Genomic DNA, 12,286 nt, shown 5'->3' on the forward strand with positions numbered 1-12,286 from the left:
CATATAAATTCCCATTCGTATAATATTTTATTAAAAATTGTGTGACTAAGCACAACAAATTAACAAAGTTTTAATTTCCGAATCAACTTCACATAGTTCAATTAAAGTAGACAATTTAATAATTGGTTTCGAAAAAAATTTAAGTTTGAATTTCGTTCCAAGTTATTTTATTTTATTTTTTTAAGTCCAATACGAGGAAAAATCATATAATAAAACAATGATTTTATATAGAATATCATACATGGAATGACAATCCAATAATTAATGGACATGTATCTATGTGTGGTCCCAATGAGTGAACCTAAAACTTATAAAGAAAACTAGCAACGATGACGAAGAGAGTGATCTAGGGCACAAAGATTGTCATGATAGTAGAGAAGGCAATGGGTAGGATATTTATGGATATTCAGTCCGATTGAACATTAATAGGATAGATTTAAATAGTATATAATTTGGATTTGAGATGAGTTCGAGTTTGAGGAATAATATCTGTGATGGGTTTGGATTTTGAGTATTAGGTATCTAAACCGTTTATATAAATAATTAATTAAATATAAAATATATTTTTTATAATAATATTTATAAATTTTTATATATTATATTTTAAAAAATAAAACTTAAATATTTTATAGATTTATTAAATTTTTTAAATATAAATTATACATAAAAAATATTTTTTATGTAAATTATTTGTTAAAATATATAAAATTAAACAAATTTTGATATTTTTTGAGAATAATAATTGAGTTTGAGACATATTAAAATAATTGAAAATAAATTTTAATTAAATTTAAAATATATTCAAATATTAAATATATTAATTAAATTTAAATTTAAATAATATGATTTTCACATATACTTTATTTGTTACTATCTATGTGAGAGTGAGAATTAGAGTACAGTGGAATTAGAGAGAGAGAGAGAGTAGTCGGCAAGTAGAGGACATAATTTATTCATAACACGCATGGACGTATGCATGATTGGATCGTACATCTGGATTTAGCTAGATAATAATTTTCTTGAAACCAGAGGACTGTGACTTGCATAGAAGTAACCCCATCAATTTTAATTAAAATTTATACTATAATATATTAATAATGGTGCATGGATGATTCTATCGTCGTCTTGTGCTATTGGAAACTTGGGTGCTTTATGATTTAAGAATTTTATAGGTTTCTGATTTTTTTTTTTGTTTTTTAATTTTAATTTATTATTAAAAAATTTTTAAATTTTAATTTTATTTTACAAATATTCTTTTAACATGTTACATCAAGTTTCCTTATTAAAAAAATAATGGAAGAGCTTTTTACCTCATTTCAGCTCAAATCTAAAAAAATATTAATTATTTTAATCACTATCTAGATTTATCATAAAAACACAAATACCATTATAACAATATGCTAATAGAAATAAGGATTAATATTTATTAAAAAGTATTGAAATTGTATTTATAAATATCACATTATAGTTTAACTAAATTTTTTTAATATGAAAATTTAATGTTAGAGGTTAAAAGGAGTTTTTATGAAACAAAATTAAAATTTGAAAATTTTTAATAATAAATTCAATTGAAGGGTAGACGGTTGTAGCATGCACATCTAGGCTTGTCTATATGGCAAATCATAACCCAATTGCAACAAAATCGCAATTATCAGGGATACGAAAGAGGAAATATTACAATTTTTGTTTTTGATGATCAGGAAATTACCTCATATTGCAATGTCCAGCCAAGCCAATAGATAAAAGAAAATGTAAAATAGGTTGAAACTTGAATTTTTTTTTTAATTTTTTTTTAAAGAAACTTAAATTAAAGTTTAATGAGGTAAATCATTTGATGGATTAATTGGTTTAGTTGAGCAATTGCTTTTTTTTTTTTAATTTTTTATTATGTGGTGTCTCTATTTATTTATATGGATGAGATGAGATTAATTTATAGTTAGGCCATGGTGGTATGCAATAAAAACCTTTTGATAATTTTAGTATTCGAACTCTTAACTTTATAGATAAATTTAGTCTAAGACTTTGATAAATGTTACAATTTTTAGATTAATTTTTATGATCAAAATAAAACTATTATATTCTAAAAATTTTCTCAGTTTGGATCCTTCATCAACTGATCCTTATTCACTAACTGCCAACACGATCATACCATCTAACTTAGATTGATCCTTATAAATGAGGCAACTTTCCACAAGATACAAAACTGCCGAATCAATGCTTAGGTCAGATTCCACCAAATTTTTTATACCATCAACAAGAAATAAATGTCTTATTCATTTTAATGACAAAGTGCTTGGCCAATGGGTGTAGTTTCTTTCATTTTTAGTTGGATTGATATCACGAATAGGTCTGTCCATGGATATATAGAATTGTTTAAATAAGGTAGATTATCTCTGAAAAAAAAAAGAGTAAGGAATATTGGAGAAATGGGGAACGAAGAAGGGTGGACAAAGGACGTAGGAGGTTCTCTTCCTGTTGAGAATGTGCAGGCACTTGCTTCCAAGAAGCTTAAGGACATACCACACAGATACATCCGGCCTGACCTGGAATTTGACGAGGTTTCCATGGATGAATCTCTCCAAATTCCAGTGATTGATATGAGCAAGTTGGTGCGAAATCAATCAGGCCATGGTGATGAACTGGGTGAGCTTCACAGGGCCTGCGAAAACTGGGGATTTTTCCAGGTATCCATTAAAATCCCATCTACCCTTAACAGAATTCTCTGTTTTTGGATTCTGAAGTAACTGTAAATAATGGTTGATGTAGCTGATAAATCATGGGGTTCCAGCAGAAGTGATAGAGAATATGAAGATGGAGATAAAAGAGTTCTTTAAGCTGCCATTGGAGGAGAAGATGTCCTGTGCTCAGCTGCCAAATGATATTCAAGGGTATGGGCAAGCCTTTGTTGTTTCTGAAGAGCAAAAGCTTGATTGGGGTGACATGCTTTTCCTTCTTTCCAAGCCTGCCTCAATAAGAAATATGCGATTTTGGCCTACTACTCCCACTTCTTTTAGGTAAATCATTTTGTTAAAGGGAAATATATTCTATTATATCATGATTTGATTCATTTTGATTTCCGGGTTGTTTTTCATTTAATTTTTACAAGATTACTATTTATTCATTTTTAATTTTTTCATATAAATCAATTTAATTTTGATCATAGTTAGGTAGTTGGTTAAGATTGACAGGGAAGCCAGTAGAGCTAATGATTACAGGGCAACCACTATTCGATTATAATTAAAAATCTAAATTATTTAGTATATCCACTTTTGATTATCATTAACCTTCTGATTTAATAATAAATATGGTTATAAATTAATTATTAGTCATTTATAAATACTTTAATCAAACACGTAACTTTATAAAAATTTTAAATACTTATAAGTTCAAATTAACTTATAAATACTAAGCTGATTTTCATAAGTAAAATCAAATATTTTTATGTTTTTTAAAAAATTATAATTAAATTAATTAACCTTCTAATTTTTAATTATTAATATATAAAAAAAGATTTTGAATTATATATTGATATATAAAAATGTAATATTTTTATTAATAGTATATAATAATATATCATAAAGTATAACTTTTTATTAAAAACTGAATTGAAAAATAACTGAATGCATAATCTCAACTGATAGTCTAGCTATAAATCCATAGTTTTTTGATTGTTTTATTCTCTCCTGGCTTATATATTGATGCCCATGGTGTTGTTTTATTATTGAGTCTCCTGTTTTACGTTGGTCACTTAATTTGTATTAGAGCAACCTTTGACAAGTATTCATCAGAGGTGCAAAGAGTTGCAGTATGCTTGTTGCGGTTGATGGGCAGGAATTTGGGGATAGACCCAGAGAAGCTTAGAAGCATATTTGAAGATGGAACACAAGCGATAAGAATGAACTATTATCCACCTTGTGTAGAGGCAAACAAGGTCATGGGCCTAAATACTCACTCTGATTCCACTGGATTGACATTGTTAATTCAAGCAAATGAAGTTCAAGGATTACAAATCAAGAAAAATGGTAAATGGGTACCCATCACACCCATCCCTGGTGCTTTTATTGTCAATATTGGTGACATCATTGAGGTAATTAACATCATTTGCGCTACTTTCTTTAGAGTATTTAGGCCCAGTTTAATATTGCTTTTGTCCACCAATGAGCTTAGTTTAGTAGTATTAGAGTTATCTTTAGGAATGTGAGAGATCTTGAGTTTGAGTTTCTCAATAACATGAAAATGGAATTTTGAATTTCAAACCCACGATTCTTATTGAAGCAGATAATGAGCAATGGGAAATATAAGAGCATAGAGCACAGAGCTGCTGTAAACCCAGAAAACGAAAGGCTTTCAATTGCAGCATTTCATGGTCCAAATTTGAAGAGCATTATAGCACCTCTGGAAGATCTTGTTAAGGAAGAGACACCAAATTACAAGTCCTTGACACATGAAGAATTTGTGAAGCTGGTTGTGAGCAGCAAACTTGATGGTAAAAGCTTAGTGGGTCGCATGAAATTGCTACACTGAAGAAAGCTTTTGCCCAGTTTGGTAGAATAATTTTGTTAATTGGATCTTTGATCTATTAACTTAAGCTTCTCTCCTTGAAGCCTTGTTTAAATTAGTACTATTTTACCATTTTACCAATAACAGAAAACATATATATCATTAACCTTATTATTATTATTTTTATTTCTCTTGATTTTTCTCTTCGCTTTATCCAAATTACATGGTAACTGAAACAAATTACAGTTTGATTTAGTTAATTGCTTAATTATTAACTAAATTGTACATAGCCTAACAAGAGAGCTCATAAAAGGAGCCCAACTCAAGAAACCCATTGGAGAGTATAACTTAACCCAAACACAAACAATACACAAAACAAGGAGCACAATTCACCCTCAACTCAAACAAGCCCACAACATGATCAACACAAGTATATACATACATATCCGTATCAAGTGGGGAGCTCCTTTCAACTCTAATATACTTAAACAATAATGCATATATAACATGTGTATTTTTCGATTATAATCAAATAATTGAATTGAACTGATAGAATTTAATTATTTTGATAAGAGCAAATTCAATTTGATTTAATTTTTGATTAATAATAATAAAATTTTTCAATTTTTATTATTAATTTGGTTATCTTTGATTTTGTAATTGAACTAAATAAAATAACTGAATTTTATTAGTTAATATATTAATTATAATCTTATTAACAATATATTATTTGTAATTATTATTTTATAATTTTATAATAATATTTAACTTATAATTATTATTTTATTAATATTAAATCATATTTTTTATTTTCTATAAATACAAAAGGATTATAATTATATATATTTATTAATATTTTATTAAATAATTAATAATATAAATTTTATTTTTTTAGTTAATTCGGTTATAACCGATAACCAATCAAATATTTTCAATTCAATTTCTATTCGATTTAGCCGATTAATATTTTTAGAGTTGAATAATAATTTATTTAGTTGAAAATTGAGTTCGGTTAACTGAATGCTCATCCTTATATAACACTAAAAAAAAAAAAATTCAATTATGGATATAAATTTTTTGTTGATGAAGGCTTAATGACGAATTTTTTATGGACAAAAATTTATTACTGATACTTTCGTTAATAGTAAAAAATTTTCGCCTTTGCTACATTTAGCGACAGCCTTAGCGACGTTATTTTGCCATCACTTATTTTAGTGACGTGGTCACTATTGCCAAATCTCATGACCGTCAAAGAAATTTGCTAATGCTGTTGCTAATCCATCATTAATTTATCACTAATTTTGATTATTTTTAAAATAATTCATCGGAAATCCATCGATGATCCGTCACTGATTTTACATTATTTGTCAATAAAATTAAATTTTTAATTAAATTTTTTCTTTCATTCTTATAAATTTATTAAAACAATTCATAACAATAGACCAATTATAATGTTCTAGATCAATATAATTAAAATGTATATATTATTAAAATTAAATAATTCATACAAATTAAAGTACCTGATATTTAAAAAAATAAATTAAAATATGATCACATCTATAAAAAAGTATCACTTATATATATATATATATATATATAACAATTTAGGAAAGATATAATCGCACGAAGAAGAACAAAACTAAAATAAAAAGAGGAAAAAAATAAATTTAAAATAAGGGATTTGGATATATGATTGTAATATATATAAATTATTAATAAATTATATATATAAATTATTAATAAATTATGAATTTAAAATAATATCATTTTATTTATTAAAAAATTTTGAAAGGATAAAGACAACTGAAAATGGACGAGTTTATACATGTGGTATGCAGAAAAAAAAAAAGAAATTAATGATGATGGTTGATAATTAAGGCACATCAATTTATTAGTAAAAGCATACATATATAATAGAACAAACAGTAAGCAGGTGCCAAAGTTTTACATCATACATAATCGCTTTATGGTAAAAATAAAAGGCAACTGCATGCCTTGGAAGTTTTCTTATGCCAACAAGAGATGTTCAGAAAAATATAAATACAACTTTATTTACTTTGCAAGGGCTTAGTAAAGGAGACGCAGGAGCTAGTCTTCTGAATTCTTCAGTAAATGTTTTTCTCCTGAAAATTGAAGAAAGAAATTAGTAAAATTAGTCAATATGAGCGACAAAAGGAGAAGAATTCCAATTAAGCAAGAATATATTAACAACTTCATGTAATAATTTTTGCTTATAAAAAAGAAAAAAATTTCATGTATCAATTGAAATCCTGGAAGCATTTTGAACTATACTTAGGCCCTGTTTAGTCACTGTTTTTATAGTCAAAATACTATCTCTCTTATTTATACTGTTCGGCAGTATAATGTTTATACTACTATTTAGAGGTTAAGGGAGCAGTTCATGAAAAGTTACTTTTCCTAGTTTTTAGAGGTTATAGGAGCGTTTTGACTAATGTCAACAAGATGATAAACTATTTTACATTTAACAGCTAATCCAATAGCTATTTTTACCAAATACTTTTACTTTAAATCATTATATAAACAACTAACAGCTACTAAAATAACTAACTGCTATTAAAACAACCAATATTACTGAACAGGATATAGAGATGGTAATTCATACTTATTCCAGTAATCCATTTCAAATTTATAACAGACAATTAATTGAAAAAATGGATTTGTTTAAGGAAGTGTTTTCAACTATATTAATACGTGACAACTCTTGACTAACCTGAATTTCATTTTAAAGTTGAAAGAATAAATTTTATTTTTAAATAAATTAATTTTTTCTGAAAAATATTAACATTTTGACTTCAAACGACCCATAACACATAAAATGACAAGAAATTGTTTTTAATCGATTATCAGCAACAACATTTATCAATTTTATTGGTTATATTAAAAGACAAAGAAACTTTAGACAATTGCAATTTACTTGCCTGCGTTTATCCATAGATTCGAATTCCCAGGAAAGTGCTTCTAATCAAATGCAGTTCTTTAACAACCTCCCTCATATTCATTCTATCTTTGGGTGATTCTGTTGAACATGCTACTCCAACTTTGAATACCGAAAGCAAGCAACCTTTCTCATTAGCAATGCTTGTTTGGATCAGGTTCCCATTTTTGGTTGACTCTGCTTCTGCACGTATTTCTATTTGCACATCTTTTCCAGCATTTGTTGCTGGTGTTTCTTTTATTCCACTTGAGAGAAGGGTTGGGTCCGTGATCTGCGCTAGTCTTTCTGGCAGTGCATCCTTCACAAAGTTGTGCAAATTTAAATGGCCTTCAAATATTTTATCTGTTGGCCTTTTTCCTGAGAACATCTCCAATACAAGGATCCCAAAACTATACACATCGCCCTCTTTTGATGCAGTACCACTCATTCCATACTCTGCATTTTATAGAACTTATTCAGTTAATGTATCAAGTTGCACATCAATGTTGTGACACTCAAAGGACTATCAATTGGCAAGCAAACAAAGTACAATAGAAAAACTAAATAATTGATGAGCAAATATATGAATATAACTAAATGACTCCATACCAAATTTGGTTGTTGCAATTGACACTAATATGAGAAAATTATATATAATTTACAAAATTACAATTTTTTTTTTAAAAAAAAGAAAGTTTACTTTTTGTTATCATTAATTAAAATTAGAACCAGTTTAGATGTTACCTGGAGGCATGTAACCAATGGTCCCCCTTATTCCAATTGTGCTGGTTTGAGTTTGAGATGCATCGTTGGTGTTCAAGAAGAGTTTAGCTAAACCGAAATCGCTTATGTGTGCAACCATGTCATCATCGAGAAGAACATTGCTAGGCTTCATGTCACGATGAATGATTGGAATTTCGCAAAGGTCGTGAATGTAATGTAATGCAGATGCCACATCAATTGCAATGTTCAGTCTTTGAAGAAAATTCAAGTTTATCGACTGATTATCGCTGTGGATATCGTGATGCAACTGCTTCTCCAAGCTTCCTTTACCCATGAATTCATAAACTAGAGCTTTGAATTCATTTTGTTTGTAATCAACGCTAGAGCAATATGTTAATAGCTTAACCAGATTCCGATGCCTCACTGTCCTTAACACCTTGCATTCTGCCATGAAGCTTTTTGAAGCACCCTTTGTTCCAAGTTTGAGGACCTTAATAGCCACAGGTCTTTCCATTTGATTGAGAAATCCTTTATACACTGAACCAAAGCTGCCAGATCCAATAAAGTTATGGGCAGAGAATCCACTTGTTGCATCATAAAGATCCCGGTAAGATACATTTACAAGGCCATCAATTTCCTTGGGTGCAGCAGACGAGCTCTTTTTTGATACTCTTCTTCGATAAGCAAATAGGAAGGTCAACATCAACAGGACAAAGAAAATCACACAAGGAATTATGGTTGCTAACTTAATAGCAGTGGACTTTCCTTTCTTCATTGCTTTAGTAGGGCATTTTGGTTGATGGAGTTCTGGCACACCACCGCAAAGCTTAGTATTACCCATCAATGACATTGCACTTGCGTTTCTGAAAACTCCTTCTGTTGGAATCTCACCAACAAGATCATTAAAAGAAAGATTTAAATATAATAGATACCTTAAACTTTGCAGGTCTTTTGGAATTTCTCCAGTGAGATTATTTCGTGAAATATCTAATTTCTGGAGTCCCTTCAAGGAAGCCAAGGATGAAGGAATGATTCCTTGGAAAGAATTTCCTTGCATGTAGAGATATTCCAAACTTAAACAAAGCCCAATGGTTCCAGGAATTTCTCCGGAAAGCATGTTTCCTGAGATATCCATGGTATTTATATTTGTTAGCTCTCCCACATCTACTGGCAGGTCACCGGTTAGTGAATTCTGTGATAAATTTAAGTATCGAGATAAGGAAGAAATACGAAGAACCTCCATGGGTATAGATCCATTAAGGTTATTTCCTGAAATATCCAAATATTGCAAATTCTGGCAATTTCTTATACTTGCAGGAATATTCCCTTCCAGATTGTTCTGCGAAAAGGAAAGTACAAACAATTGAGTGAAATTGCCTATAGAGGATGGGATCTGACCTGACAATCTATTTTGTTCTAGGTTCAGCTGTTGAAGTTTTCTTAATTGTCCCACAGAAGAAGGGATGACTCCAGTGAAAAGATTGTGCTCCATGTCCAATGAAATTAAGTTGATGAGATTCTCTAATGCTTCAGGAATAATTCCTCTGATTTGATTATTTCCAAAATTCAGCTGGTTAAGTTGAACTGTCAGATTCGCTATTGAGCTGGGCAAAACACCTCCAAAATGGTTTGAACTGAAATCTAAGCTTGTCAGATCACTGCTGTTTTTCAAAGATGCTAAAAAGGCCAAATCACTTGTGGAATTATATCCTAGATTATTCTCGCGAACATTTAGCCACCAAAGACTTCTTAAATTTCCCAAACAATTTGGGACTTGTCCTACAAAAATGTTATTGGAAAGATCAAGTCTTTCCAATTGAGATGCATTGCAAAAGGAATTTGGAATTGACCCAGAAAACAAATTGTATCCAATACCAATCTGTCGGAGATTTGGAAGAGTAATCCCTATGTTGTTTGGTAGGCTACCACTAAACTTGTTTTTTGTAATTCCAATTGTTCTAAGAGATGAGATATTGGAAAGGGATAAAGGGAATATACCAAATAGATTATTTTCTGCAACACTGAAAAAATCTAGGCTTTTTAATTGGCCTATTTCATCTGGAATATTTCCCTCCAACTGCAATTGTGCTGCAGCAAGGATAATAAGCGATGAAAGGTTGCCAAGGGAAGGTGGAATTTTTCCACTCAGATTGTTTATACTGATCTGAAGCACTTGAAGCATTGCCAAAGAACCAAGCTCTGCAGGTATTTTCCCACTTAGCTTATTCACTACCAGGTTGATTATCCTGAGATGGGAACAGTGGGTCAAGTTGATTGGAATTTCTCCTTCTAGTGTGTTGTTGTTGAGATAGAACCTTTGCAACCGAAACAAATTACCAACTTCTTGTGGAATTTGACCATTGAAACTATTGTTTCGGAGGTTTAGGACTCTTAAAAAACTCAAATTGCCAATATATGGTGATATGGATCCAATCAAATTGTGGCCTTCTAACACCATTGAAGTGACTCTCTGGTGGCGGCGACTGCAAGTGATTCCATACCATTGGCAAAAAGGGAGAGAATCATTCCATGAGTTGAAGATTTCATGTGGATCACTGACTATCCCTGATTTGAATTTGAGCAAAGCAAGCTGGTCAGTCTCATTTCCTGAAGAATGAGCTTGCATGAATTGCCAGTTTAAGGAGAGGAAAATAACTAGTTGAAGATAAACAAGAAAAAGCTGAAGCAAACTAGTATTATAAATCTTCATTTGCTTGGGAGTAAGAGGTTACTGGGAGATTGCTTAGCAATGGTTATCGTGATGTATATATAAATATACAAAAATGGAGTTGACGTGTTGCACAGATTAATTTGCCAAGAAAAATTCAAATTACTGTAGCTCATTATGATGGCTCATGTAAATTACTTTCCTTAGTCCAGAGTTGGTGGGGCGTCCTTTTTAGGCATTGAAGTGAATCGGATGAAATAGAGCTAACTCCATTCAAGGTAGGTAGCTTGTCTTGATCAAGTTGATATTGGATCACTTAAATGACTATTCTACAATTGTAGTTGAACACTTGTCAATTAATGTACAAGTTGCTTCTTTGTACTTAGATCGGCTGTTTTTATTCTTTATCAGTAATCATCTTTGAGTAATAATAAGAGTTATGATTATCGAACATATATGACATACAAGAACTACGAAAATCAACCTGAAATTAGAGCAAAATCAGACAGCTACCTTCTTGATTTGCAAGAATTGATTTACTGTTTAATTAGTTAACTAATTAGGAGATTCATTCCATGAGTTGAACATTTCATGTAGATCACAGCTTAAGAAAAGCCATTTTAAAATTACGATAGCTTAATTAAGGAGAGTTCTTTCACAAGTGTTGCCGGTGACCGTTGATGGCGTGCATTTAATTGGGATGAAAGTCACCCAACTCCATTCAAGATAGCTTGACTTTATCAAGTCCAAAAATATTAATATCGGATCCACCTAAATGTACTATTCTATAATTCTAAAATTGTAGTTGAACTTATCAATTAATGTGTAAGTTGCATGTTTCCCTTGATTGGCTATTTTTGTTCTTTATCAGTAATCATCCATGAGTAATAATATGAGATTTATTAAAAGAATTATATATATATATATATATATATATATATATATATATATATGGACCCAGGATACAAATATATGAAATTTATGTATTTAATAAGTGGATTTCATCATATATCATGTGTCCTAATAGGTTTAAGTAAGAAAAAATCCTTAGAGGAAAATTGTTTAAATTATTAATAAAGTCATTATAGGGAAAATGTTTTTAAATAAAATAAAATATATCACAATTTCTTAACTAATTAAATAGTAAATCAATTCTTGCAAATCAAGATATAAGATGTATGGTATGATCCACTTGATAAATATATAAATTTCACTTATTTATATTTTGAATATATAATGAAACGAGTCTAGACAAGAATAGGATTTAATAGACTTGAAATTAAATCTACCCAATTGCCACCTCTCCTCAAAAAATTTAGGAATTATCTTCCATCGATCATAAATACTAATTACGACAATCAAGCCAGAGCAATAAATTATAGAGCCGATCTAGTTATTACTCATCAGTCTAGCCCACTTGATCTTTCCGTGTCAATTTTAGCTTAGGAATAGCCTCTATA

The 12,286-nt window shown here is 29.8% G+C and overlaps 2 protein-coding genes across 2 annotated transcripts; one reads left to right on the forward strand and one right to left on the reverse strand.

Annotated features, from left to right (window-relative positions):
* Positions 1 to 2,211: 2,211 nt before the first annotated feature.
* On the forward strand, positions 2,212 to 4,671 carry LOC110649801 (S-norcoclaurine synthase 1). Its single transcript, XM_021804505.2, has 4 exons — positions 2,212 to 2,684; positions 2,767 to 3,014; positions 3,763 to 4,087; positions 4,279 to 4,671. The coding sequence occupies exons 1-4, from the start codon at positions 2,427 to 2,429 to the stop codon at positions 4,522 to 4,524; spliced, it is 1,077 nt and encodes a 358-aa protein (XP_021660197.2). The 5' UTR covers positions 2,212 to 2,426; the 3' UTR covers positions 4,525 to 4,671.
* Positions 4,672 to 6,387: 1,716 nt separating this feature from the next.
* On the reverse strand, positions 6,388 to 10,911 carry LOC110636753 (probable LRR receptor-like serine/threonine-protein kinase At3g47570). Its single transcript, XM_058148516.1, has 3 exons — positions 8,180 to 10,911; positions 7,440 to 7,891; positions 6,388 to 6,623 (listed from the first exon to the last, which is right to left on the reverse strand). The coding sequence occupies exons 1-2, from the start codon at positions 10,866 to 10,868 to the stop codon at positions 7,446 to 7,448; spliced, it is 3,135 nt and encodes a 1,044-aa protein (XP_058004499.1). The 5' UTR covers positions 10,869 to 10,911; the 3' UTR covers positions 6,388 to 6,623; positions 7,440 to 7,445.
* Between the last annotated feature and the right edge of the window lie 1,375 nt (positions 10,912 to 12,286).

The sequence above is a fragment of the Hevea brasiliensis genome, chromosome 6 (assembly GCF_030052815.1).
Source record: "Hevea brasiliensis isolate MT/VB/25A 57/8 chromosome 6, ASM3005281v1, whole genome shotgun sequence".
Lineage (NCBI taxonomy): Eukaryota > Viridiplantae > Streptophyta > Magnoliopsida > Malpighiales > Euphorbiaceae > Hevea > Hevea brasiliensis.